Genomic DNA, 26,401 nt, shown 5'->3' on the forward strand with positions numbered 1-26,401 from the left:
CCTATACATACTTCTGCTGTAGCCCTTATTACACAATATTGCAATGTTTCGATTATGTGTCTGTCTGATTGCTCTGTTAGATTGTCAGCTATCCTTTCAGAATAGTTTTAGACTTGGTTTCAAAACAACGTCCCTGACTCCAATAGCTCACAATTGCTTTGTACTCCTGGTGAGTCACTTTAGTAACTCAATAGGTATTTGTTGAATGAATGAATGAATAAATGAGTAAATTTCTATATAAATCCTTCTCAATCTTGAAGGTTCAACTAAACCCCCGCATGTATCTGAAGCCTTCTTTGACCTTTCTAGTTCTCCATCCCTTCTCTAAAGCTTGATAGCTCTTATGGTTTGTACTATAAAAATTAGGAAATTTTCCTCAATTGAATTGTAAGCTCCTTGAAGGGCAGGGACACATCTTATATTTATATTGTCTCTGTCACTGCATTAAGCTCACAGTAAAACTAAATAAATATTTCCTTTCTGATTAGAGTTGTGTGAATTCTGTGCTTGGAAAAACGACAGCTAATAGTCTACCTGGAAAATTCCAAATTTTTTCTTAATATAACTGTAGTCATGAAATTAAGTACTATTAACTCAGAAAATATTTAGTAAATACTGCTAATTTCTTGGCACCAAACTAGTGGTTGGGATACAGGCATGAATTCTATCAGTAAAGAAATTCTTCCCAGGTAAAATTAGTGTGGCTACATGGAAGCTATATACATTTTTTCACTTTCAAATTTGTAAATTTATATTTGGTTGACTCAGTAGTTTTTGAGTGACTACCAGATTACTTTGTTTTTTGGGGGGAATGGGTATCTTACAGCTCTTCCTGGCTGATTTTTCTGACGGCAGCACTAAATTCTTTTTTGTATTTGAGATTGTTGAGGTCAAGAAACAGGGAGAATGAATCCTGAATGATCTGGTCTAATTTTGTTTGGCCCAATCTATGTCCAGAAATTAGTGAGTTGGACAAGGCTACTCTAAGTAAGTCATGTATGTACCACAACTTGAGTGCTCACCAGCTTACTTAGACTGACCAGATGCCACTGAGTGCTACTCATTACCGTGCTGTGATTACGTCTCATCAGAATTACTGACCAGAGTCTCAGGAAGTGTCATCAGGCATCCTTAGTGTTGAAAGGTAGACACTGCCCTGGATTGTTCAGTTCCAACTCTTTACCATATCTTAGGCCAACTCTCTCACTCCTGATTTAAATCTAAGTTGAGTTTCTTGTTTCTTTATGCATTAATTTACTCAGTGTTTCTTAGTGACTACTATGGGCCAGAAGCTGTGCTTGGTGTTCAAGATAGAAAGGTAAAATGACAGAACCCTTGCCCTCATGGAGGTCATTGGGATAAACAGATAGTAAAATGTATATGCCATTGTAGAAATAATATTTTATATTGCCTTATATTGCCTTTGAAAAGCAAAATTCAATATGTGAATATGTTTTTGGATTAGAATCCATTGAATCAATATGCATATATAAATTACAATATTATGAATACCATTACAGTCCAATAATATGAACATTCTGTAAGAAAAAGATGAGGCTCTGCTTACATACCTAGAGTAAATGTTAAATAGTAATGAAGTCATATTCTAGTAGTAATTAGGTGGTTAGGGAGGAAAAGTAACTCATGTTTAGTCAGGTTTGTTTTTTTTTTTTTGAGGACGATTAGCCCTGAGGTAACATCCGTGCCCATCCTCCTCTACTTTATATGTGGGACGCCTGCCACAGCATGGCTTGACAAACAGTACATAGGTCCACACCCAGGAATCAGCAATCCCCAGGTCGCTGAAGCAGAAGATGTGAACTTAACGGCTGTGCCACCAGGTCAGACCTGAAAAGTAACTCTTATGGGACTCTAAATACCAGTTATTCTCTACGAAAGTAATACACTTCATGCACATTATTCACATATTATTACATTATAATATTAGAAGTAGCAAATGTCACTCTGAGGCTAAGGCTGTATCCAGGTTTTGTGGGGCCTAAATCTCATAAATGTGGAAGGGCCCCTTAAAAAAATAAAATAACATTAGAACACAAAATTAGGTGTAGCCTATGCAAATGAGGAGGCTTGAAGCTTCACAGAAAAGCTGACTGGTAGGCACAGAAAAGATGAATATCCACTCTACTCAACAGTCACATTAGGGGAAGACTTGAGCATTAGAGAGAATAGTGTTCATTAAATGAATCTCAAGAAGTTTACAATAAATACATGTAAAATGAAGCTTTAAGTTGACCTTAGTCACAGCCTTATTCTATTTTCATTTCTATCAGCCTGTATTCTATTATTTTGCTTTCTCTAAAATTAAAAATATACCCCAGGTATTCATTGAATAAAATCATAAATATTTTCTTTTTTTTAAACTACAAGCTGTAGACCTGTGCTAATACCATAGTCATTAGCCACACGTGGCACTGGGCACTTGAAATGTGGCTACTGAGGAACTGTGCAACTGAGGAACTGAATTTTAAATTATATTTAATTTTAATGAAATTAAATTTAAAAACTGATACCCAGCTCAGTTACTACAAAATTTTTAAGTACCTTTGGAACAACTTGGGTATGTCAATCTACTTTTTCAACTATAAATCTTTTGAAATCTAAATGCAAATTAAGTATTTCCTAGGAAAATTTAGCATGCAACTGGAATGTGCTGTACATATAGAATTCACACTGGATTTTGAAGCCCTGGTATGCAAAATAGAATGTAAACTATCTTATTAATAATTTTTATATTGATTACATGTTGAAATGATAATATTTTTAATATATTGGTTAAATAATATATATTTTAAAAATTGAATTCACCCCGTTCTTTTTACTTTCAAAAATGTGGTTATCGGAAAATTTTAAATAGTACATATGGATAATAGTATATTTCTGTTGGACAGTGCTGCTTTAAACTCTGACTGTTTTTCTCAAAGGGAATATACAATTTTTGACACCACATACTTAAAAGGTAAACTTGGGGGGATCATGGTAGATGGAAAGCAATTACCAAACGACACTAATGGGACAATTTTACCTTACTTGAGGTGGTGGAATTCCTACCACTATGCAATCCAACTGTACTCTGGTTCCTTCTGGAACTTCTCTGCTCCGTAACTTTTGAGTGAACCGGGGAGGTTGCCCCAGAGGCTCTTCATAATACAAAGATGAAGGTGAAGACCCTGGGGTGGTGTCTCCACCAGCTGCCTCACTGGCAGACTGCTCAGCTTCTCGCCTCTTCGCTTCCTGCTGCTCAAGAGCATGATTCACTTCATTATCCCTAGTATCTGTAGGGATAGGGATGGGAACAGAAGATCTTTCTCGTCTTTCTGATAGATCTGAGAAACTGGAGCTGTTTTCCTGCATAACTTTATTTTGAGATTCCAATTTACTCTTGTGGTTTTTGCAGGCACGAGGTCTAATCCTTTTGGAGCTATGGGCTTTGAAAAGGGAGGACAGCTCTTCAATGAAATCGGCAGCCTTATTTAAGAATACTTTTTTGGACTGGGTTTCAGAACTATACTGCGGCCTTTTTGTCTCCTGGGGGCTCTCTTTAGAGCTGGTAGCACTTCGAGAGTTATCCTGGCAGAAGTTAGGGTCAAAACTTGATTTTGGTGAGTGCTTCATCGGATCAGAAGAAAGATGTTTTCTAATTTGAGCTTCATCTGCTTTCTCCAAAGGGTCGTGATTGATGGCCAATCTTGCCAGATTGACACTTTCATCCAATTCTTCTTGGCTCAGAAAGGCTGAAAGATCTGGAAGGTCATCTTGGCCTCCTCCTTCGGCAGCTCCAGAAGGACTGCCAAAATGGAAAGGGTTGGAGGAAGGTTCTGCTCGACTCCTCTCATTGTTTCCCCGATGTCTAGTTTCTGCTAAATAGCTCTCTCTCAGAAGCTGAGAAATGGAAGTAGAAGCTTCCATGCTGTCGTCTTGCATGCTGTCACAAAATATGTTAACAGAAAGTTTAGATTATTTCTAGAGAATACTAAGTCTATGTTTATTATAGATTATGGATTTTTAAGGACTTAAAGCTTGAAATAAAAAATTGTCCAATTTTGATACTTTTACAAAATTTACTTTAAAGACTTAAAGATTATTCTCAAAATGTAAAATGAAGAGGAATTGAGTGAGAGTTGCCTGAAATTGAAAGTAAAAGCATGAGTGACTATCATTTTATTAAATTCTTTAAATACAAGTTCAATTGTGAAAGCTGTACTGTAACTATAGTGACATTAAATACAATTTCTAAACATAATTTTGAAAATATCTATGGAGGGCTTTTAGTTATAAAGTGCTTTCACACACAGGGATTTGCTCTCCATCCTTTCCTCTTTACCTTGAATGTAATTAAAAGATATTGACAACATAGTCTCATCTAGTTACTGAAAATATAAACTTGGTCTAGCTCATGAAAATAAATAATGCTTTTGTTTTTTGACTAGAAACAAGTTGTTCAAATTTAGTGTTGTTTATAGCCTCAACTTGCCTTTGAAAACGATAGTGATTTAGCCTTTTCAAATAAAGTATGTTAATTTAATTTCTACAAAGATGTGAGCGAAGCCTAGGTTTTTAAAAATCTCTTATGTTAACATTGGTGAAGAGGAGATACGGGAGACAAGGAAATGGGTGCAAGACAGGACACTTTTCACTTTATGTCCTTTCCTGACTTTTGAAATTTAATTATATGAATATATTACCTATTTGAAAAATAAATAATTTTTAAAGTCTTAAGAAAATAGTACAATAACTTTGGTTCAAATTCCCCTGGACTAGAAATTTTGGTAATGCAAACCAATTTTATATTATTAATATTAGATCAATTTATTCATTCACACATTTACTAGAGGGATGGCAAACTTGTGGCCCATGGGTTGTTACCCCCTCTCTCTCCTCCTTCAAAAAGGCAGCTAACTGATTATAGTACTCTTCTCATTGACTTTGACTTTCTTAACACTTCACTTAACACTTTACTCCTTCAGTCACCACCAATCAATCAGAGATGGTAACGGAGCTGAAGACTATTTGCCATTCTTGGCTACTATGTACTGGGCCTTGTTCTAGGAAGACAGAGAAGAAAGTAATCTCCTAAATCGTTTTCAGCTTTAAGATTCTATGACAAAATTTATTTCAGTTCACTCCTCTCCTTTCCCTTACGTATGATAGCCTCACTTGTCACAAATAAGGCTTCCTAGAAACAGCCCTAGTTCTCAAACTTTTAGAGTGCCAAGCAGACTAACCTCTAAATTGGCAAAGTAGGCAGTCACCTTGAAAGGGAAATTAGAGATGGCTAAAAGGATCACCTACAGCAAAATATTTTTCCACTTGTTTGCCACAGCGTGAGATTGCCATTACCAGAGTCAATTTTTTGGGCGAAGTTTGTTGTGCTTTAAAAAGAGATTAATTGAAAACGCAAAGATATTGGATGGGTGCAAAGATTTATCTACAAAAATATTCATCATAGTATAGATGATGTTAAAAATTGAAACTACTTCCAATAAATAACTAGTTAATTAAATTATGGTATATTCATTAAATAGAACTATAGGGCTACTTTAAATCTTGTAGAACAGTAAATGATATACAAAATAGTATATGAAAGTGTAATTGATATCCCTATTGAAAATTTGTCTCAGTTGTGCATTAGCTATGTGGAAGGACAGTTAAAGATATATGAAATAAGTTGCAAAATGCTATTTGAAAATATAATTAATATACTGACTGAAAATGTTTCTCCTTTGTAAATCAACTATTTCATTAGCCTGGTTTGAGTTTATATATATACATATAAATATATGAGTGTGAGGGGGAAAATTAAGTGCTTTATAAATTAGGATGGTCTTCTCTCTTTTAGTTGGACAATACTGTATATTGTGTTTTAACGTAACTTTGTCTCTAAGTCTTTATTTTAAGATGGCTTTTATCTTGAGGTAACATGGAATGAACATTGGCCTTAGAATCAGGTAGATCTGTTTTCAAATTCTGGCTTCAGGGACCGGCCCTGTGGCCGAGTGGTTAAGTTCGTGTGCTCCAGGTTTTCGCCTGTTGGGAGCCTGTGCGCTGACATGGCACCGCTCATCAGGCCATGTTGAGGCAGTGTCCCACATGCCACAACTAGAAGGACCCACAACTGAAAAAATATGCAACTATGTACTAGGGGGATTTGGGGAGAAAAAACAGAAAAAAAAAAAAGAAAATCGGCAACAGTTGTTAGCTCAGGTGTCAATCTTTAAAAAAAAAAACAAAAATTCTGGCTTCATCTCTTAGCAGTTACGTGACTTTGAGAAAATTACGTAACTTCTCTGGGCTTTGGATTCCTCACCTATAAAACATGGATAATATCTATTTCCCAGGAGTGAGGATTAAGAACATCATGAATGCAAAGCTCTTAAAACAGAGCCAGTCACTGTAATGGGCACTCAAGTGATACTGGTGAAAAACAGCACTTAGCTAAAGGTGATGTTAATGTTGAAGGACTTTCAAAAAGCTTATATTTATGGTGGAAAATAGAAACGAAAATACTCACATGACTAATCACTGCTCTCTGCAACAGTTTTTTTCTCTTTTTTAAAGAAAAAAGCCAACGGAGATGTAAAGGTGTGCCTGTTCTGATGCTGATGAGCATTAGAAATTATTATGATAACAAAACTTTCAGGGATTTAAAATAGAGGACTTCTTTAATGTTACAATGTAACATTTACTACCTACACTTTGGAGTTAGATAGGTCTGGTTCAAATCCCAGTTCTGATGCTTCCTAGCTTACTTAACCTCTGTAAGCCTCAGTTGACTTGTCTGTAAAACAGGAATAATGACATTAGTCATCTCACAGGTTGAAGTGATGATTAAATGTGCTTGGCGTTTAGTAAAGGTTCAATAAATGGTAGTTACCGTTATTATTATGATTATTATTACATAATAACTACAGCTACACATGATGATAAGAACTGGAAATGGAACTGGTGAAGTGACTTGATCCAAGGACAAACTCTGAAGAGAAATTGAACTCTAAATTTGTAGTTAATTCAGTGTTATTATATTCTATTAAAATATGTGTAGTCTCATGAATGAACTGTGCTGCCTTCAGATCTTGGTACATATTCTCTTTGCTTGGGCTGCTCCTTGTCCCCATCTCCCTTCACTACCTTACTGGGCCAAGTCCTACATCGTCTTCAGTTCTTAGCTGAGATATTGCCCTGGGATTTCTTCTTTTCTCTGGGTCGAGTACCTCTCCAATGTGCCCCTAAAGCTCACCATCCTTACCCCCAAACACAGCACTCATTACAATATATTAAATTTGCCTATTTACTTTTCTGTCTACCTCACTTTGTTTTGTACACCATCATCTCGTACATACACAGCTCATAGAAGGTGATCAATAAATATCTGTTGAATTCTTTTGTTCGTTAGAATTTTTTGCTAAGTCTGTTATATTTATCTTTTTTTTAAATTGTGTGGTAAAGCAAGACAGATAGAAATCATATTTACAAAGAAAACTTACAGACACAAAGAAAATATATAAAAGTAACAACTTCGAGGTGACCTTCAAATGAAAACTTATTGATGGCAGATAAAATAATTGGAATTGTGCTTTGTTTTCATACTAGAAGTATAAAAGAACATCTGATTATAATCGGAAACCTGCATTTGAATCCCAACCCCAACTCTAAATAACTTTGCTATCCTGAGCAAGTAACTTAATGTGTCTGAATCTCAATTATCCTCATCTATCAAATGGGATAATAACAGTTACATCTCAGAGGGTTCTCAGATGAAAATGTATAAATTGTTAAACTGATAAATATTACCTAAAATAGGAAATACAAAAATGTATCACTTTCTCTTTCAAGCATTAATGTAAAAACCATCTGTTATAAAATTTGTACTTTCAAAAGCTCAAGTGCTACTATGGATAACCTAGATTTCATTTAGTCATCTAATAAATATTTATTGAGCCTCTGCTACGGGCCAGGCACCGTTCTAGGCACTGTGGATTCAGCAAGGGACAAAAGACAAATTCCCTGTCCTCATGGAGTTGACATTCTGGTGGGGAAGTTATAAATGTTAAAAAGAAAAATAAAGTAGGACAAGGTAATAGAAAATGACGGGAGAGGGAAGAAAGTGTGCTATTTTAGCTGGGAAGGTCAGACAAAGCTTCTAATGCAGTGGAGAAGTGAGCCATGTGACCCTCTGGGGGGAAGAAAGCTCCTCACTGAGGAACAAGTAAGTGTCAAGGCCAGGGGAGGTGAATGTTTGCTGTGTTTGAGTCAAGCCCGGTGTGCCGGGAGGTGAGCAAAAAAGGAGAGCAGAAGGAAAAGAAATCAGAAAAGTACAAGGCTAGACCACGTAAGGCCTTGCAGACCATGGGAAGAACATTGACTTTTATTAAACGTGTGAATGGGAAACCATTTTAAAGTTTTGAGAAGCAGATGATATGGTTATATGGTATGGTTAATCAAGACAGACATTAGTAAATCATGTAAACTAATTTGGCCACACGGAAAGCTTATTGAATGTTCTTTACTTTACTTTGCTAAATATCTTTATTTTTTCCCTAGGATTTTTCCTGTAAAGAGGATCTGCCCTAGGAACTTGCTGAAAATGTAAAAGTCTGGCTCATAAACACAAAACTTGATGCTGAAAACTTTGAGCATATTCCTCCTCATGTTAACTCAGCACCAGTCTTCTGTAGGCTCTAAGAAGACCTTGTTCTTGGAAATATCATGTGGTATAAACTCATCTTTTGGTTATAATATGAATATTTAAACTAGGGCATTGACTGGAGAATTGGCAAAACCTAATATGAAGTAACTTGGATTCAAATATAAATACTGAAGTTTCTTGGCTATAAACTTCCTTAGATACTTAAATGAGAAAGCAAATTTTGTTTCTAGGTCAGCACAAAATAGCCTAATATTTAAAAATTATTTGTCTAGAGAGCTGGAATATGAAAAGATGAACATGTTACAGTAACTCACCTCTAAACTGAGGATGAGCAGAACCACCCTGCTTACTTCATAGGTTTGTTTGTGAAAGTACTTTAAAAATGCAGAACACTATACAAATTTAAGGTAATCCTTTTCTGCTGATGTGTAATTATTATACCTAGAATGTTCTTTAGGGGAAGAATAATTAACAAAATTAGACTTTGATCCCTCTCTTTAATGCTGGCATTGACCTGTTTGTCTTGTCTTCTATAGCCCATGATGTCACACAGGAAAAGTATCTGAATCAGTTCTTCTGGAGAAACTCTTGCTGGGCCAAGAACTAAATTCCATTACATAGGAACTAGTGCTGAAGGGTTGGGTACAGATCACGTTTTTAAAATTTGGCTGCAGATGGAATGCAGTTTGAGGTAAATCCTTCTTCATTGTTATAGTTTCCATCCTCTCACTATTACAGTGATCATCCTCATCTTAGTTTTATTGCTAGTCTATTCTTGGTGTGAGTGGCGTTAGTAATTTACTAAATTGGTATATACTTCATTATCAGAATAAGAGGTTGAGATATATAGAAACATGTCAGTAGGATTATGGAAATAATATAAGTACCAATCTCTTAATTCCTCTTTCAGTGTGAAAGAGGAAAAACAGTAGATAAAAACAAATACAGACAAATGTATAGAAGAGAATGTTGAAGTAAAGAGACAGAGCAGAGGTGATACATAGGAGAATTAGTAGGAATCTGTTTAATTAGGGACATTCCCTAAAGGGCAAGGGTTAAACGAATGAAAAGATTTTTAGATAATGGGCCAAAGGTGAGTAAACCGTTCTTGTACTATCGTTTTAATTGAATTGGTAAAAGTAGGAAGGAAGGAAAGAAACCAAAGATTTAGTTTGAGTGGGACAAAAAGAGATTGGCTACTATGAAACATACTATGTGTGTTTTCTGGTGCAGAAGAGGATAAACATGTAGGGAAGCACTAGTGTAAAGGATACTGAAGCCAGAGCCCAAAGTTAGCATTTAATCTGAAAGATAGCAAAGAAGTAGTATAAAAGTAAATTCTACAACCCCTAGAAAGGGTAATGGAAGGCAAGCAAGAAGATTTCAGGAATCTAGGACCAAAAAGAGAGTTTAGTGGTGAGAGATTTTATATCATTCTCAACCTCTCACCATTCATGATTAACTTAGCTCTTATACAGGAAATCCCAAAGAAGAAATCCCCATTAACTCAAAGATTCATTTTAAATAAGAAAAAATTTTAACATTTTCATCCTTCTTCAGCCTCTTAACATTTGGGTCAATTTTCCTTAGGTGATTAAGGATTTGAGAAAAGATAACTTCCATAATTAAATTGACATAACATATTTGTTAGTTTGGGAGAGGAGCAAGTGCCCCAATAGGCTTGGGGTCTCAAGATCTAGTTCTGGTTCAAGCATTTGGTGGGAAGGCTCTGTTGGGCCCCTCCCAGAGCGTGGAGTACATTGTGATTCCAGTTGGAGGTCTACGTAGCAAACAGCCTGAACAGAGTTTGTCAAGGTGACTCTGGTTTTATATGAGCTCTAATAACTCTGTGGTTACTGCAGGTGAATAGTCACACCAACTTTTGCACCCACCAAAAATGTGTCTGCTGAAAATATGTTTATAAATCTCTCAACAGACCATTCTATCTGTGCTTGGTTTGTTTCCTTTAAGCAAACGCACAACACCCTAGTAGTTTTAAAGGCTCTTTGTCAACTATGAAGCATCATAGAAGTTTTAAAAAAAATCTCCGTGGTGCTTGATTCTTCTTTATCTCTTAGAAGAGGGAAAAAGTTAAGAAAATCTTTTCTTTTTTTGGCTTGTTATATATAGGCAATAACACCACATGATAAGTAATGCCTATGTCAAATCTCAATGCCAATGAAGGAAACGAATTATTTTGGGGTTAGCAGTATCATTCATCTTATATTTTCAGGTTAGTGAGCTGAGTTCATTACTCCTATTACATATAGGAATTAACTGCTGGGAAATTTAGCTATTACCTTTTCGTATACTAACACTTAGTTCATGAAAGTCCTTTTGCAAGGAAACCTGATTTACCTGCTGTCCCACTTCTTCAAAAGTAAATGTGAAAAATCATCTCTATGAATTCCAAAACCCAGCCTGGATAGAACTCATTCAATTTCTTGTGTCCATGAATTGCGGTTCTGAGTCCATTCCACTGAATATGTGCCTTTGTAAGCACATTGTAATAGAAATATGTAATAAGGGCTGTATTCCAAATTATAGATAAATGGAACACTGGGGCTTTAACACATTATTACAAGTTCCAATAGCATTAGCAATAGTCTATAAGCGGGAATAGAGACAAACTTCCAGAATTTGGATAGTATCCAACTGTTTGTTTCATAGTCCATTATTATAAGATTCTGTAATGTCTATAATTTTGTCTCCTGACAAAGTAAACATAGTGTGCATATATTTCAAACTTCCTGGGATGGCCTTGATTTTAAACATTTCGCTTGTTGTCAAGTTATGTGTCAGATAGCACACCTTAATTTTTGTTTAAAAATGTTTGTTACAGTTATAAGTATAGACATTCTCAATTTCCTAGAAAAGGATTATGGATTATATGTCAACTTAAGAGTTATTATTAAGGAGAGACTAAAAAGTTATGACAGATTTTTAATTTAGATGTTATAGAACTCATTCCATCATTACCAATGTGAAAGTAATTGAATCATAATTTTTTTAGAAAGAAAACTATATAGCTGTTTTGTTTCTTTCAAATTGTTTGATGCTAGTATCTTTAACAAGTATGGGTAAATATCTGCTTTGATAAGATAATAAAATTTCTCAGCACCATTACTGTAATGTTCACTTTTTGGGGATGGAAATGAAGATTAACCCATGTTCTCTTTTATTTGCTTATATGGTTTTTAGAATATAATTCAAGATGTTCATCTAATTACTGCTAATAGTGCAATGTACCAGGCCAAACACTTGCCACTGACTGTCAAGTGTCTTTCTGATGCAGCTGAAAAGGGAGGGGAAGAGAGAGAGTGAGAGAACGAGTAAGCGAGAGAGCGAGAGAGAGAGAAAGGAGAAAGAAAGAGCAATGTCCTTTGAGCAAGACTTTTTGCAGCTGTTGTGTACATTAATCCAGGGAGCAGATCGCCCAACACTAAATATAGCAAGCATATCCTTTTACATGATAAAAAAATTTAAAATGAAAGTCTTTAACTATGGAGTCATATTATTTTAGATTTGATTTCCTTTAAAAAGGAAATAGGCATTGCATACATATTTTTTATACAGACACCATTGTTTTAATAAATGAATGTGTGGAAAATGCCAATGATATATGCAACACGTTACAACCTCCTCTATTGAGATATTTTTCCTTAGGACCTAAGTAGGCTGTGATCTCTGTGAGAATCATCAATCCCCTCCAAAATCTTTACATGTAGCAAACTTCATTTTTCACGTAATTTTATATCCCATCATACATAATTAGAAAGTTATCCTAGGTTTCACTCAGAACAACAGTAATTAGGTCTCTGAAATATCCCTTTTCCCATTGTCAGTGCCCTGTTATCAAAACACACTTGAGAACTTCAATCTGGATATTACCTTTCTTTTTTTAGTTGACCCAGATGAGGATGTTCAGCTCAGGCACTCCACTGTGATGATAATATCCGAGGAGAACTTTCAGATGAAAGCACAGGAGAAAAAGAGAATTCTTCACGCCCTTGGAAATAGACAGTGGCCGTCCATAGAGAGTGAGGAGTTAACCTCAGCTTCAGTGAAGATGGCTGTAAGAAGCTGGACAACCTGTCACCACCGGAGCCAGAGCATTTGTCAGCTCGCAGGTCCCAAGTTATTTTGAGCTGTATAAACCATGTGCCTGTGAAACATTCCACCTGATTGGACAGGAGAAAACTGAGCAAAGGGATTCCACAGCAGGACAGCACCTATGGGCAGTCGGGGTCAATCGGTTTTTCTACCTATAGAATTTCACTTATAGCTAGAGGCCCAAGTTGTTTATTGATTTATGTTTGAAATTAATATTAAATTCATTACACCACATTCCATCTGTCAAAGAAAATGGCATTATTTTTAAAATATATTAAAATTAATTTTTAAGGGCCTTAATTTTAATTAATGGGAAATTGACTCACTTAATCACTGATATGTTTTAGGAAAGTTAACTATAAAAAGCCGATATGAAGCTGAGGTCTAATATTTTAAAGCTGAGACTTTTTTGAATGGTTTTTCCAAGGGCTAAGCAAAAGTAGAGAAGATAACTAACATTAAAAGTTGTTAATTAAAGATCACAGAAAAAAATGGAGAAGAAAAAACCATTAGCCTGAGAATAAACCAGTAACAAATTAATTTGAACAAACGTCTTCAGAAAAAACCTAATCAGATACTGTTTAAAAGTCAAAATTACTATATAACGTAATATAATATAACTCCTATTCATGTATTAGTACCTGGAATAACTTTATATATGCTATTGAGAAAAAGTCTATGCCAGATGTCTTCTTTCCCAAGCATTAACAATCAATAAAAAAGAATCCTTAACCAAACCAACATCTTCTCAAAAATCAACTCTGTCAAAGTATAGGTTCTTTGATAGTAATTTCATACATTTTCAGAATGTGAATTTGGAAAAAAAGTTAACCCCACTTAAGTACAGTGTAAATGTGCTATAACATTATTAATCTTGGGAGAAGCCTAGGTTTTGAAAATTCAGATAAATGCCATTGGTTATTTTTTTAAAGGATCTTTCTTGGATCTGGATAGCGTGAAATGCATTGGCTTAAATTTAGCTTTCTTACTTAAATCACAACAGCTTGTAGTAGTTCTTCCCATTCATTCATTCGACAAATATTTACCTAATGCCTACTATGTCCCAGGTATTGGAGATAAAGCAGTGCACGGAATGTACCGGAATCCTGACCTCATGGAATTTACTGAGAGATCTTTTTACCCTTTTCAGTAATCTTGAGACTCTCTATAGAATATTGAATAGGTATAAAATTTCTTTGTTTATTGTGGTCACATCAGAGGTTTCACTATGACTTTTTTTATGGAACTTTGTTTTTATAGGGCAAAATGAAAAAGAGAATTGAAGAAAACTTTTAAATAATCCAAGTCAGAAGAACTATTACTGAGGAGGGAAAAACGGTACAAGAAGAACAGAATTACGAGGATAAGTCATTTTCACTACTGCAGTATCTAGATCTTCAATGTACAGGTTCACTTGCTCTCTGACCTAATCATGTGCTGATATTAACCTCAAGACTACTTAATTGTGTTTCTGCATTTTCTATTTATACAGATGCTCCAACAATTTCTTTTTATTTGAAGAGAGGATCTTCCCCCGACTATCCCACTCAGATCTTGAGGCATAATCATGTAAGTGGGGCTGGGTCTCGGGTGGGGATGTGGGAAGGTGGAACCTCTATTTCGGGTAGCAACTAGATGTGCAACAATTTGATTTTCCAAAGGGAAAGGCTTACACGCACTGTAAGTGAACACATTTCTACTTCCCTGCGAATTGTGCCGTGATAAGCTGAAAGGTAAAACAGAGTTGGTTGGTCAGTGGAATTAGAAAAGAATTAAAATAAAGTGCAGAAAAGAGTTATAGAAGAAAGACAAAGAATTTTTGAATAGCAGTAATCTTTCTCTTCTCATTTTTACTGTAACATTTTCAAATACAGATAGTGTACAAAGTTTTTGAGCTCTTTGAAAAAAAGCTGGTTATAAATATTTTAAATACATAATATTCAGCAACTGTGGCCATCACGCTTACAATACATCAAACTTATATTCTAGATACTAGTTTTTTAAAATTAGTTTCTCCTCCCAAGTAACAAATCCTTTACCCTGTATATCATCACAGTAATTGTACAAACATTATACCACAAATCTACTAGTTCAGATTTTACCAGTTTATTGTTAGAAAGAATAATTTTTAAAACTTAAAAAAAAATCCAACATAGTTAAAAACAAATTTGAAAGGTGACAAATAAATACAAGCTTACGTGTTTTAAACCTTCCCCATAAAATAGAGTGGCTCACCAAACACATGTGTTTATTGTGGTTTGAACATGATCCTGCGTTTGCCTTCAGCTGTTTTCTTAATTCAGCCACTCAGCTACAGAAACAATTTACTCACATTGAGATGATCCACCGGAATGTCAAAGAATCTAGAAGATCTATGGCAGAGGAAGTCTTCACTTGGAGGATAAGCATGAGAGAATTTCTGTGCTTATAAAATTTTTGTATTTGCTATTTTTCCATATTGCTATAAATTTTAATTCTTTAAAAGAAATTGCTCATATATACCAAAGTTTTAGTAAACTTTGCTTAAAGTTCACAGACTTATATTTAGCTAACCCCCTCCAGGATCAGATGAAATAAAACCCCTCTATGTCTTATTTTTAAAGAACAGAGACATCTACATATTTTCTAACTTTTGTTAATGGGAAAAATACTCACACCAGAGACAAGTTCTTGACCATCCAAAACAATATATGTATAGTGGATTATAAAGGGTCTGATACAATGTAATTGAGAAATATAATTAAATCCTTAAGAAATTTCTTTTTCGTCTAAAATAGTTTTGAAAACTCTTGCTTAAAACTAGAACCAAAAATATTTAAATAGCTATAAGTTTAAAACCTATTTAGTTTTAAAAACTAAAAACATTTTTAAAAAATACAAACGGAATACCCATTTTAAAATATTATCTTGAAAAGTAAATTTGTGGTTACCTGTCTTAGGAGAAGCACCATTCCTATATCAATCAACCAGGATCATCCAAAGTCCAAATCTCACTGCCTAACTTGTGTCTGCCACAAAAGTAGCACGAAGGAAACATGATACTGCCCCGCCAGAGTAATGATGGGTATTTACAGGGTTCCAGGCAGATCCAGGGGCAGTCATTTAGAACAGATTGCTCTTTCAGATCAGCTTTAATAACTCAGTCTGCACGATGTTCTTAGCCTGGAGGGATGATGGGGGTGGATAATGACTAAGATGACTAGGGAACAGACTTTCTTTTTTTTTTTTTTTTTTTAAACAAAGGCCCTGCTTTGCAGCATTTTCCTTTTTTTTAAAAAAAAGGATTTTACTTTTCCTTTTCTCCCCAAAGCCCCCTGGTACATAGTTGTGTAGTTTTAGTTGTGGGTCCTTCTAGGTGTGGCCTGTGCGGCGCCGCCTCAGCATGACCTGAGGAGAGGTGCCACATCCGTGCCCAAGATTCGAACCGCCAAACCCTGGGCTGCTGAAACTGAGTGCACAAACTTAACCACTCGACCACGGGGCTGGCTGGCCCTGGGAAACAGACTTTCTTAATCTCTCCTTAGACTAGACGAAAAGGATAATATTGATGAAATTTTAAAAGATAAAGCATAAGGAACTCACAAAATATCCATACACAGGATGCATATGACATGTGTAAATATCTGTATTTGACATAAAACTGAGAATGTGGTCAATACATTTATTAAAGTAAATATGGGAAAGCAATAAATTATTATAATACTTAATGTGTGCTCCCTCAACTTTAGGTTAATTAGATTAAGGCTTTACTATGTGGTTTCTGTGAAAACACAATAAGGCTTCCTTTGTGCTTTTGATATGGAGGACATGTTAAAGTTTATGCTTTTCAAAAAGTATTATTTCCAAGAAGAAAATCTGTTCCCAGAATTTTTTAAAGAGCATCTGTGATTGACGGTAAGTTACTGAAGAACCCAAACAATTAGTGTCAAGTACAGTATGTAATCCTGAGGTGTGCAGTTAATCTCCACTTCTCACCACATTAATATAATGATTATATTAACACGCCTATAAATATATCATCCCAGTAAAAATGTTAACATTCCTTAGCTATGTGCTAGGCACTGAGCTGAGTTCTGTAAAGATATTGTGCTTTATTTTATGCATTCCTTCAACAATCTATGAAGCAGGTACTGTCGTAATTTTCATTTTACACAAGGGAACCTGGGGTTTAGAAGAGGTTAAAAACTTGCCCAAGGTCACACGACAAGTGAGTGACTGAGCCAGGATCAAACCTAAGGTTGACACTAAGTCTGTGCTTGTAACCACTGCAAATATTTAAATGTTCACATTTCTAAAGTAACCATGAAAAAAAAAAAGGGTAAAAATGAATATAAAACATACTCTTTTAGTAAGTATTTTAAAGGAATGCCATGTAGAATTTTAAGTTTATAATTTTGCTGACTCAAACCAACCCTGAAATTCTTTCGTATGACTAAAAAGACAAAAGGAAGAGAAAATATAGAAGGAGAAAAGCAAATGCTTTCTGATAGACCCTGTCTGCGATCTGTCAAGCTGAGAACCTGAATGGATATGTATATGGAAACATTAGGCATTGATGCTGAAAGGTAGGGCACTGGAGGGCGGTCTGGATGCTTTGACAGACCTATTTTTTTGTTTCTATTTATGATAGTCATTTTGCTGAGACAATTTAAGAGCTTTGTTCTTTTGAAAGTAAATTTAAATGCTTTGGCGTTATTTCTCAGCACATCAACATGGGTCAATAAATTTTTTGCAAGTTAGGGGTAGGAAAATAACAGTTGGAATATTCTCTCTTCATAACGTTAGCACTGGATATCTTAAATGCCAGTATGCCAGGCTCTGGGTGATTCCACTCACATTCTATTTCTGGGCAGCATGGACATCTCAGAAAGCTGAAAACAAAGTTCAGTGTTCTCACGCATGACCCATATAATCACACTAGCAATAATGATGTGAAGGAAAGGATATGGGAATTAACACTTTTTCCCAGTGTACTCTAGGCTGGGAACAGCCTAAGTTATCTCTTATTTAATACTCACAGCAACCCTGGGAGGTATTGCTATTTGCACGTTACAAGGAGGAAGCTAAGGCTTAAAGTTTAGCTTTCCCAAACATACCCAACCAGCAAGCTGCATAGCTGGGTGAATTCAAACATAGGCCTTTTAGTTTAAAGTGTATTCTCTTTTTGTTGGCCCCCATTGCCTTCTCATGAAGAGCAATTATGCAGGTTAGTTAAAAAATCGGAACTTACCCAAAGGAGGAAATTCACCATTATTTTCATATGTGTGGATGGGCAAAGAGTTATTAAAGCGATTGCTTTGATTTAAGGGACTTGGTGTTTAACAGAAGCAAGAAGAGAACAGAAAAACAGGATATGACTGAGTCTAGGGCTGCTTTCTCAAAGGAGACTCAGTACAATTAGTTGACTGAAATGGCAAGGGCTGACACACGTTTCTGAGAATTTATCATCTTATCACATGACATTTATCATGAAATTAGTAAATGTTGAATGGAAGCAACTTGTTGCCAAGGTGGGAATAGTACAAAGGAAGAGTTTGGGAAATAAAAACCACGGAAAATTTAAGGAGAATTTGTATTTTATATCTCTATCCAAGTTCACATTTTTATTTTCTTATGGATCTATCCATTTGGTGTTTTCTCGCTTTAGCAAACTTTTTATCAAATAAAGACAGCATACTTTAACGTAGGAAGACTTGGAAAACCTTTTTTGTTTTGCCTTTTCATTCATTCTGCTCATCATCCAATTGCACTTCATTCCAAACTGAGAACGGATGAGTTAAAACCTAAACAAAGTCTCCTGTTAATATCTTAGAGATCCTCTCCTTTCATCTTCAAGCCTAGACAATAAGCTTTAATTCAAAATGTAGGTAGTAATGTCAATAAAAGGGGTAAGTAAACATACAATGTCACAGAGAAGTTACACACAAGAATTTACCACAGTGTAAACTGAGCTGGGGATAAATCTATTTGCAGACAGTCCACTGGACTGGCAACATTGTGCAAATTACAACAAAGAATAAGAAAAGTCTTGGTTTAATCAGAAATGTCATCATTTTGATCCAATAAATTATAAACAACCTTTCTGATCTTACCTGCCACTCTTCTATACAAATTCTTGTCTCGAAAAGTTCCACCAAAATTCGCTTGCCTTCTCTTTCCTCCCCGCCTTTGTTCACTGTTTCTTCCAATTATTATGTAATTAAACAACTAGTGGTTGCAACATTTCTTATATTGCTGAATTAAACTAATTTTTCATTTATGTATTATGCTTTATCTGTTTAACTAGATCAACTCCTTGAGAATCAGAGCCATAAAAAACAATTCTTTATAGGCTACCCACTTACAACCTCAAGGCACGGCACAAAGCAGACACTTAATAAATATTTGTCCATAGCGTGCCATAAAAATGATGTATTAACTGTTGAGGTGTTCTAAATTATTCACTAAATTCAACAAATATTTGCTAAACACTTATTGTGCGTCAGGACAGATCAAATGATTTAAACTCTCAGCAATATTAACTGATTTAACTGTCACTAACGGTTATATCAGTTTAACACTGAAACACTGTTAGTAATCAACTCAGATGAGAAAGGGAGCTAAAAATGATTGGACACTCATCGTGCACCAGTCACTGAGTAAGGAACTATATGTGCTTTGGCTCAGTGGAGGCTCACAATGGTTGAGATATTGATACGGGGGACCCATGTTTTTGGAAAAGGCTTGGGGCTGTTTATACACCCACCTTGCCCAAGGGTTCTTCTGTAGGTGCTTCATAAGAAGCACTTTCATAGTTTTGCATCCTCCTGAACTGGCTTACTACTATTTTTCCAGCCCACTTTTGCACAATCTTCACTTTACAGCAAGTCCTTGTTTTCTGTCCACCCCACAACGTTAGACTCTTTTTTGCTTCCATAGACTGCTTCTCTTGAGTTTTGGACTTCAGGAGCCTACTGCCCATAGCTGAGGGGCAGTCCTATCTACTTTCATGCCCTCGATTTTGGGATTCCAGCTCAAGTCACAGACTGAGCTCCCTGTTTTCCCAGAAATCAAGAGTACACTTAAACCACATAAAACATTTTTAAATTTAGATCATGATTTCAACTATTTGTGAATGACTCCAATTGGACTTCCTGAAAGGTAGATAGCCAGAATGAATTAGTTAGCTCTCTGATTGATCCTAGCTGACTCAGCCCAGTGTCCATATCAACCAAGCTTTCTTGTTCATATTTATTACATGATTTAATTTAATACAACAATCTAGGAAGTATGGGTAGTTATCCCCATTTTATGGAGGATGAAACTGAAACAATTACATGCTACTGTGGTTGTTGCAAATTCAGGGATCTGAAAAAGTCTCAGGAAGTACACCTTGAGGTTGTCTGAGGTATACTATATCATTACCCTCTTTTTATAGAGGAGGAAACTGAAGATCAGAAAAAAAATTTGCACAAGGTCAGAGCTGTGACTCACACCCAGGTCTACATGATGCCACAGCCCCAGCGCTTCTCTATTACACCACACCCCGCCTTCAGAAGAATTCAGGCCTGTTAGTAATGCTTTTGGGAATCAATACGGAGAAAAACTCAGAAAACGTAGAGTAACAAGAAGATTTCCAGTGATATTGGGATTGTGATGATTTAGTGACTTCTTCCAAAGTCCTTCCAAGTCCTTGGAAATCTGGGTGATTCACTTTCTCTGACTGGTCAAAGTAACAGCTTAGAGGATTTGAAGCACAATAAATAATAACCAGTTCTCTCAATGTATCTCTATCTGCAAATTACTAGACATTAGGCATGAGAGACTATATGGTTACTACATTTTAAGTAGACATTTACTTAGCATTTCATCTTTTTGAAGTTGTTTACAATCACGTATTGGTTATTATGCTCCAGTAAAACAATAGCAAAAAGAAAACAACACTACTGCCCTTGAATTTGGTCTTTATTAAGATGATTTTGTATATAGGACAATTAAGTACTAGAATGGCCATGCTATATGTAAATATAAATCAGCAGTAAAACCCAGATTGCCAAGTTTACATTATTAACTTAGTTTAATAAGAGCTATTTTGGGGAACATCTTAAACTTTATCTCTTACAAAACTGGCGCAATAAATATGTGCCAAATGAGACTTAACAATATGCTTTGAATAACTGAGTATAGATCCAGCTAAAGAAACATAAGGGGGCCAGCTCTGTGGCTGAGTGGTTGGGTTCTCGAGCTCCATTTTGGCAGCCCAGGGTTCAGATCCTGGGCGTCGACATGACACCGCTCGTTAGGCTGTGTTGAGGCGGCATCCCACATACCACAACTAGAAGGACACACAACTAAAATATACAACTACGTACTGGGGGCTTTGGGGAGAAAAAAAAAAAGTAGGAAGAAAAAAGAACAAGATTGGCAACAGTTTTTAGCTCAGGTGCCAATCTCTAAAAAAAAAAAGAAACATAAAAAGTGATTATAGATTACTTTCTATTTCTAGTTGGTAATTATAACAAATACTATTTTACTAAGTCTTAAGAAAACTATTTGTGAGAACTAGATTAATTTATTTTATTCATTAAAATGATCTAATTGGGGGCTGGCCTGGTGGTGCAGTGGTTGGGTGCTCATGTTCCGCTTTGGCCACCCAGGGTTTGCCAGTTCGGATCCTGGGTGTGGACATGGCACTGCTTGACAAGCCATGCTGTGGCAGGTGGCCCACATATAAAGCAGAGGAAGATGGGCACAGATGTTAGCTCAGGGCCAGCCTTCCTCAGCAAAAAGAGGAAGATTGGCAAATGTTAGCTGAGGGCTAATCTTCCTTTAAAAAAAAAAAAGATCTAATTGCTCATAAACTTTATTTTGAAGGTCATTTATCTCACTGTACTAAAAACTTCCTCCCTAGCTACTGTGGAAAATCTCATAAAACAGAGACCCAGATTTAAAAAAAAAATTCTTATCTGCTGTTTAATTTTGAAAGGTAGTGGTGGAAGGAATTCAATCACTATGTTAACAAAAAGAGGCAGCTGGACTGCCTATTTGGTGATCATTCACTACGTTTGTGTTGGGATGAAGTAGTTGGCTGTAAAGTTATTTTATGTGATTCTCTCCTCTATTAATTAGAAAGATAAAGTCAGAAAATGTTCCTAAATTCGGGTAAAGTTTAGCTCAAACAATGAAAAAATAAATGAAGGAGCTGGCCCAGTGGCGTAGTGGTTAAGTTCGTGCACTCTGCTTCAGCAGCCCAGGGTTCAAGGGTTCAGATCCTGGGTGGGACCTAGACACTGCTTATCAAGCCATGCTGTGGAGGCATCCCACATACAAAATAGAGGAAGATTGGCATGGATGTTCGCTCAGCGACAATCTTCCCCAAGCAAAAAGAGGAGGATTGGCAAGAGATGTTAGCTCAGGGCCAATCTTCCTCACACACACAAAAAAGATGAACATAAAAGCCATTGTAAAATCAAAATCTTTAAGTATCTTAAACTCAGAATAATGATGCATATAAATCAAGTTTAAGAAATATCCTTTGCCTCTGTCAGAAACAAATAATAATAACTAGTACAGGAAGATGACTAATTTTAAAGTTGAGACACTGATATTCACCCTGTTTGGTTTGAAAATAGAATTAAAAAATATGTATCAGTAAGATGGCAAAAGAAGAAATCGAACAAACGCTATAGTTAGGCAGAGAGTAATTGTATTTAGAGCTGGATTCCAACTCCACCACTTATGCTCAGAGAAGCCTCAGGCAAGTTATTTAATCTCTTTGTACCTCAGTTTCCTCATCTCTAAAATATAGAGAAAATAATAGTACTACCTCATGGGATCGCTGTGAGAATTAAGTGAGTTAATACCCTTAGGACAGTACCTGGCCCCTAGCAAATGGCCAATGAATGTTATCTTATTATTACCATTCTTATCATAAAAAGATGTGTTTTAAGTAACATCTTTTAATCTGGCTTTGTGAAGTCACAGAGAGTGAAGTATACACAGTTGCACTGAGCTATAAACTCTAAGGAAAGGCCAAAGGCTCAATGGGCCACCTAGACTGATGACTCAGACACAGCAGCAGTTCAGGTTTCCAGACTGATTCAGTCCTTGGCTTCTATCCTGACGCTGACAACAAGAATGCCAATTAGTGCCAAGAGTGATGAGTTTTTCTAGCAGGGGATGCTGTTCATTAGAGATTCAAATCAGACCACTTACATCTTGTATAGAACATGAATAGTGATCAGCTGAGTTCAGATTCAAACCAACGACAGAAGTAAAATGCTTCATATCTGGTTACCATGCTCCTGAACTATCTGCTTCTGAATTCTAAATTCTCAACTCAGCCTCTGCCAAGGGGCTAAACATAGCTAAAGGATTTCAATTATAATTTGATCTGACAACCCAAGTATCAAACAAGCCTTCCTTAGCCAAATAAGTAGAGAGGCGACAAACATTGGAGCAGTATATCCATACTCTATAATATATGCTTTATGACAAGAAAATAAATAATTGAGGGTATTGGTAAATACCTTATTTCTCATCTGTTCTAAAAAAGGATGTCAGCATAAGATCGGTAGTCAACTTAGGTTAACAAAACTACTGTTACAGTTAAGTGATTTAGAGAGAAGTCTAGGGAAGTGAGGGCTATCTTAGTTTTTCCATGATTCTAAATTGTCTGATAGACTAACGTTGAACTCATATAAACACCACGTGGAATTATATAAAGCAGATTTATAGACTACTAAATAAACACTGCTAATGATAACGATGATGAACAGGGGCAGGAGTCAAATACAAAGAACAGTGATGTTTTAAATCCTATTATTTAAATGCTTTTATGTGTTAACACTGTATTTGAAAAGTGTTTTATTGTTTTTTATTAGCTCTTTCTCATCAGAATCCTGTAAGCAGATCTGTTCTAATACTCACGTTTTACATGTGAGGAAACTGACATACAGAAAGAACAATTAACCAGTTAGAGTTACCCGGCAACTCAAGACTAAAAAAAATCTGAGTATTAAGAGTTAGTATTTGCATAGATCACTATTTTATTTATCTTCAAGTTTTGATGAACTGTGGCAACACACGGAATGATATGATTTAGGAATTACTAGAAGTATCAGTATCTTTTACTCATCTCTGAATCAAATTCATACCAGAAAAAGGAAATGTCTTACCATAATTCTGTTCTGTCTTGACATTGAGAGTAAAGGTGCTAATCAAAACTCTATTTTGCAATTTGATCTCCAGGTAACCTATTCTTTTTTAAAAAACTTATTTATTTTTAATTGTGGCAAAATATACATAACATAAAATTTACCATTTTAACCATTTTTAAGTATACAGTTCTGTGGCATTAAGTACATTCATGTGGTGCAACCACTACAACCTTCCATCTCTAGAACTTTCCTCGTCTTGCAAAACTGAAACTATACGCATTAAACAATAACTCCCCATTGCCCTTTACCCCCAACCCCTGGCAACCACCATTCTACTTTCTGTCCTTACGAATTTGACTACGTATAGTTCCAGGTCACCTATTATGAACATTCAAAAATGTTTTGTGTTTTTAAAGAAAGCTTAGGGGAAAATTCCTTAAATTACCCATTTCTCATTAGTCTCTTTAGTAAGATTCTGTAAGGGTTCTACCACATTAGGCTAGTTCTAGCCAGTCTGCGTTTGTAGCACGTGAAATGGCTAGTACGTCAGATGGGAGGCAGGGGCCTCCAGTCTGCAATGTGATTTACGATTAGTTCTCCTACCTTGCCAGTGTCCAGGATACTTCTGCAAAGTACGGCAAGAGTTATTCGCATGTACTGCCTTTCATGTCTCACATCCTTTCACATCTTACATCTTTATACAGTTACAACTGTCACCGACTAGTTGCCCCAGGAACTCAAGGGTGGGTTTGGAAGCATTTAACTGTTTTTCCAAATTGTTTTTTTTTTCCTTTTGTCATGTTAAGGAGATGCAATCACCAACCACCCGGGACCAGATCAGGCTCCACCACAAGAGCTATGCCTGTGACATTTGCCTCATTTTAATGCTAAGATCTCCTCTCCAGGAGGAGCTTAGGCCTTATTAACACAACCTGCAGTGTATGTGGAAGCAGGTTTTCCAACTGAGCCTCCACAAGCGAATGCATACCTCTCCGTTTTGAATATTCATTCCCCATCCAAATTAAAAGGTCCCTGCTTCCCTTTGTTTGGGGAAGCCATGCCTTTGGAAATGATTTCTTATGGTCTCCTATTTGCTGCAAATATACCTTACTTTGTGAGACACCTAATTCTGGTGGAGAGTCTGATTTAACTTGCCAGGCGGGAACCCACTTTGGTTTCAGTAACACAATCACTTACTTTTTTTTTCTTTGAAAGTTCTAAAGAACAAGACCTAGTAAGATTATTTCAGGGCAGCATAATTTACATATTAAGAGGGAAATTTTATTCATGATAAAGCTGGCTATGTTTTTATAGCATGGTTTTGTCAAGCATTCTAAGCTGTTTCACAATACTTAAGAGCAAATACAGTGAACCCCAGAAAGTGTGAAAGCACTGGTTCCTAATCTTTTCAAGTACAGGACGCCTTATCTCTTTTTTTGAGGACGATTAGCCCTGAGCTAACATTTGCTGTCAATCCTCCTCTTTTTGCTCAGGAAGGCTGGCCCTGAGCTAAGATCTGTGCCCATTTTCCTCTACTTTATATGTGGGACGCCTACTACAGCACGGCTTGCCAAGCGGTGCCATGTCCACACCCGGAATCCGAACCAGTGAACCCCTGGCAGCCAAAGTGGAACATGCAAACTTAATTGCTAGACCATTGGGCAGGCCCCAAGATGCCTTTTCACATTAAAAAATGTTGTGGATCTCCCAAGTGATGATAAATATAATATTTTATCTATTGATTTAGAAAATATATAATGACAAAAAGCAACCATTAATTTAACACTTATTTCTAACAAATTTATGTTTTATTAATTGTAACACTAATAAACAATATGTTTATTCTATTTTCAGATAATGCTTGAGGTACACATGGATTTGTGGACCCTTTACAATTGCTCCATAACCCTTCTAGGGTTCTTTCTTACAAGTTGGAATTCACTCACCTAAGGAAAAAAAGCAGGTTCTAGCTCCAACTCTCTCTCTCATTAGCTATATGACCTTGAGCAAATCATTCCGTATATTGTTAATTCATCTTTTCAGTTACTGAAAAGCGAGGAAAATGTTTGTTTTGCTTACTTCAGGAGATTACAATGAGTATAAAACTTAGATAATATTTAAGGAATTTAAAAGTCTAAATATGATATATAAAACATAAAACCTTTGAAAGTGCTGTATAAATAAGAAAGAATTTCATATTACAGGAAACACATGGAGGCATCAGCAGAGCTCCTCTAACGCTCTGAAAATTAAAATAGAAAAATCAACTTACAGTGACTAATGTATGCAAATTTAGGCACCTTAAGAAAAGAACAACTGTCATTCCAACATACTAATAAAGATGTTCATAAAGAACTGCTTGTGATAGCAAAAAATTGGAAACAACATACTTTTTTTTAAAAGATTTTATTTTTCCTTTTTCTCCCCAAACCCCCCCCCCCCACCCCCCCCCGCCCCCTAACCTGTATTCTTATCTGGCGTTGCG

At 36.0% G+C, this 26,401-nt stretch overlaps 1 protein-coding gene across 3 annotated transcripts in view; it reads right to left on the reverse strand.

The window, feature by feature from the left end:
* The window catches only part of MYPN (myopalladin), a 101,483-nt gene that overhangs the window by 71,226 nt on the left and 3,856 nt on the right, over positions 1–26,401 (reverse strand). The window contains exons 2-3 of one of the 3 annotated variants that reach the window (XM_046653637.1): positions 12,557–12,846; positions 3,044–3,943 (exon numbers count right to left, since the gene is read on the reverse strand). The exons of 1 other annotated variant lie outside the window; for it this stretch is intronic. In XM_046653637.1, the coding sequence (XP_046509593.1) occupies positions 3,044–3,942 (899 nt within the window). In that variant the 5' untranslated portion in view covers position 3,943; positions 12,557–12,846. Of the gene's footprint in view, positions 1–3,043; positions 3,944–12,556; positions 12,847–15,708; positions 15,941–26,401 lie in introns of all 3 variants that reach the window. One more of the 3 variants, XM_046653639.1, reaches the window with a different exon arrangement.

The sequence above is a fragment of the Equus quagga genome, chromosome 2 (assembly GCF_021613505.1).
Source record: "Equus quagga isolate Etosha38 chromosome 2, UCLA_HA_Equagga_1.0, whole genome shotgun sequence".
In the NCBI taxonomy this organism is placed as follows: domain Eukaryota; kingdom Metazoa; phylum Chordata; class Mammalia; order Perissodactyla; family Equidae; genus Equus; species Equus quagga.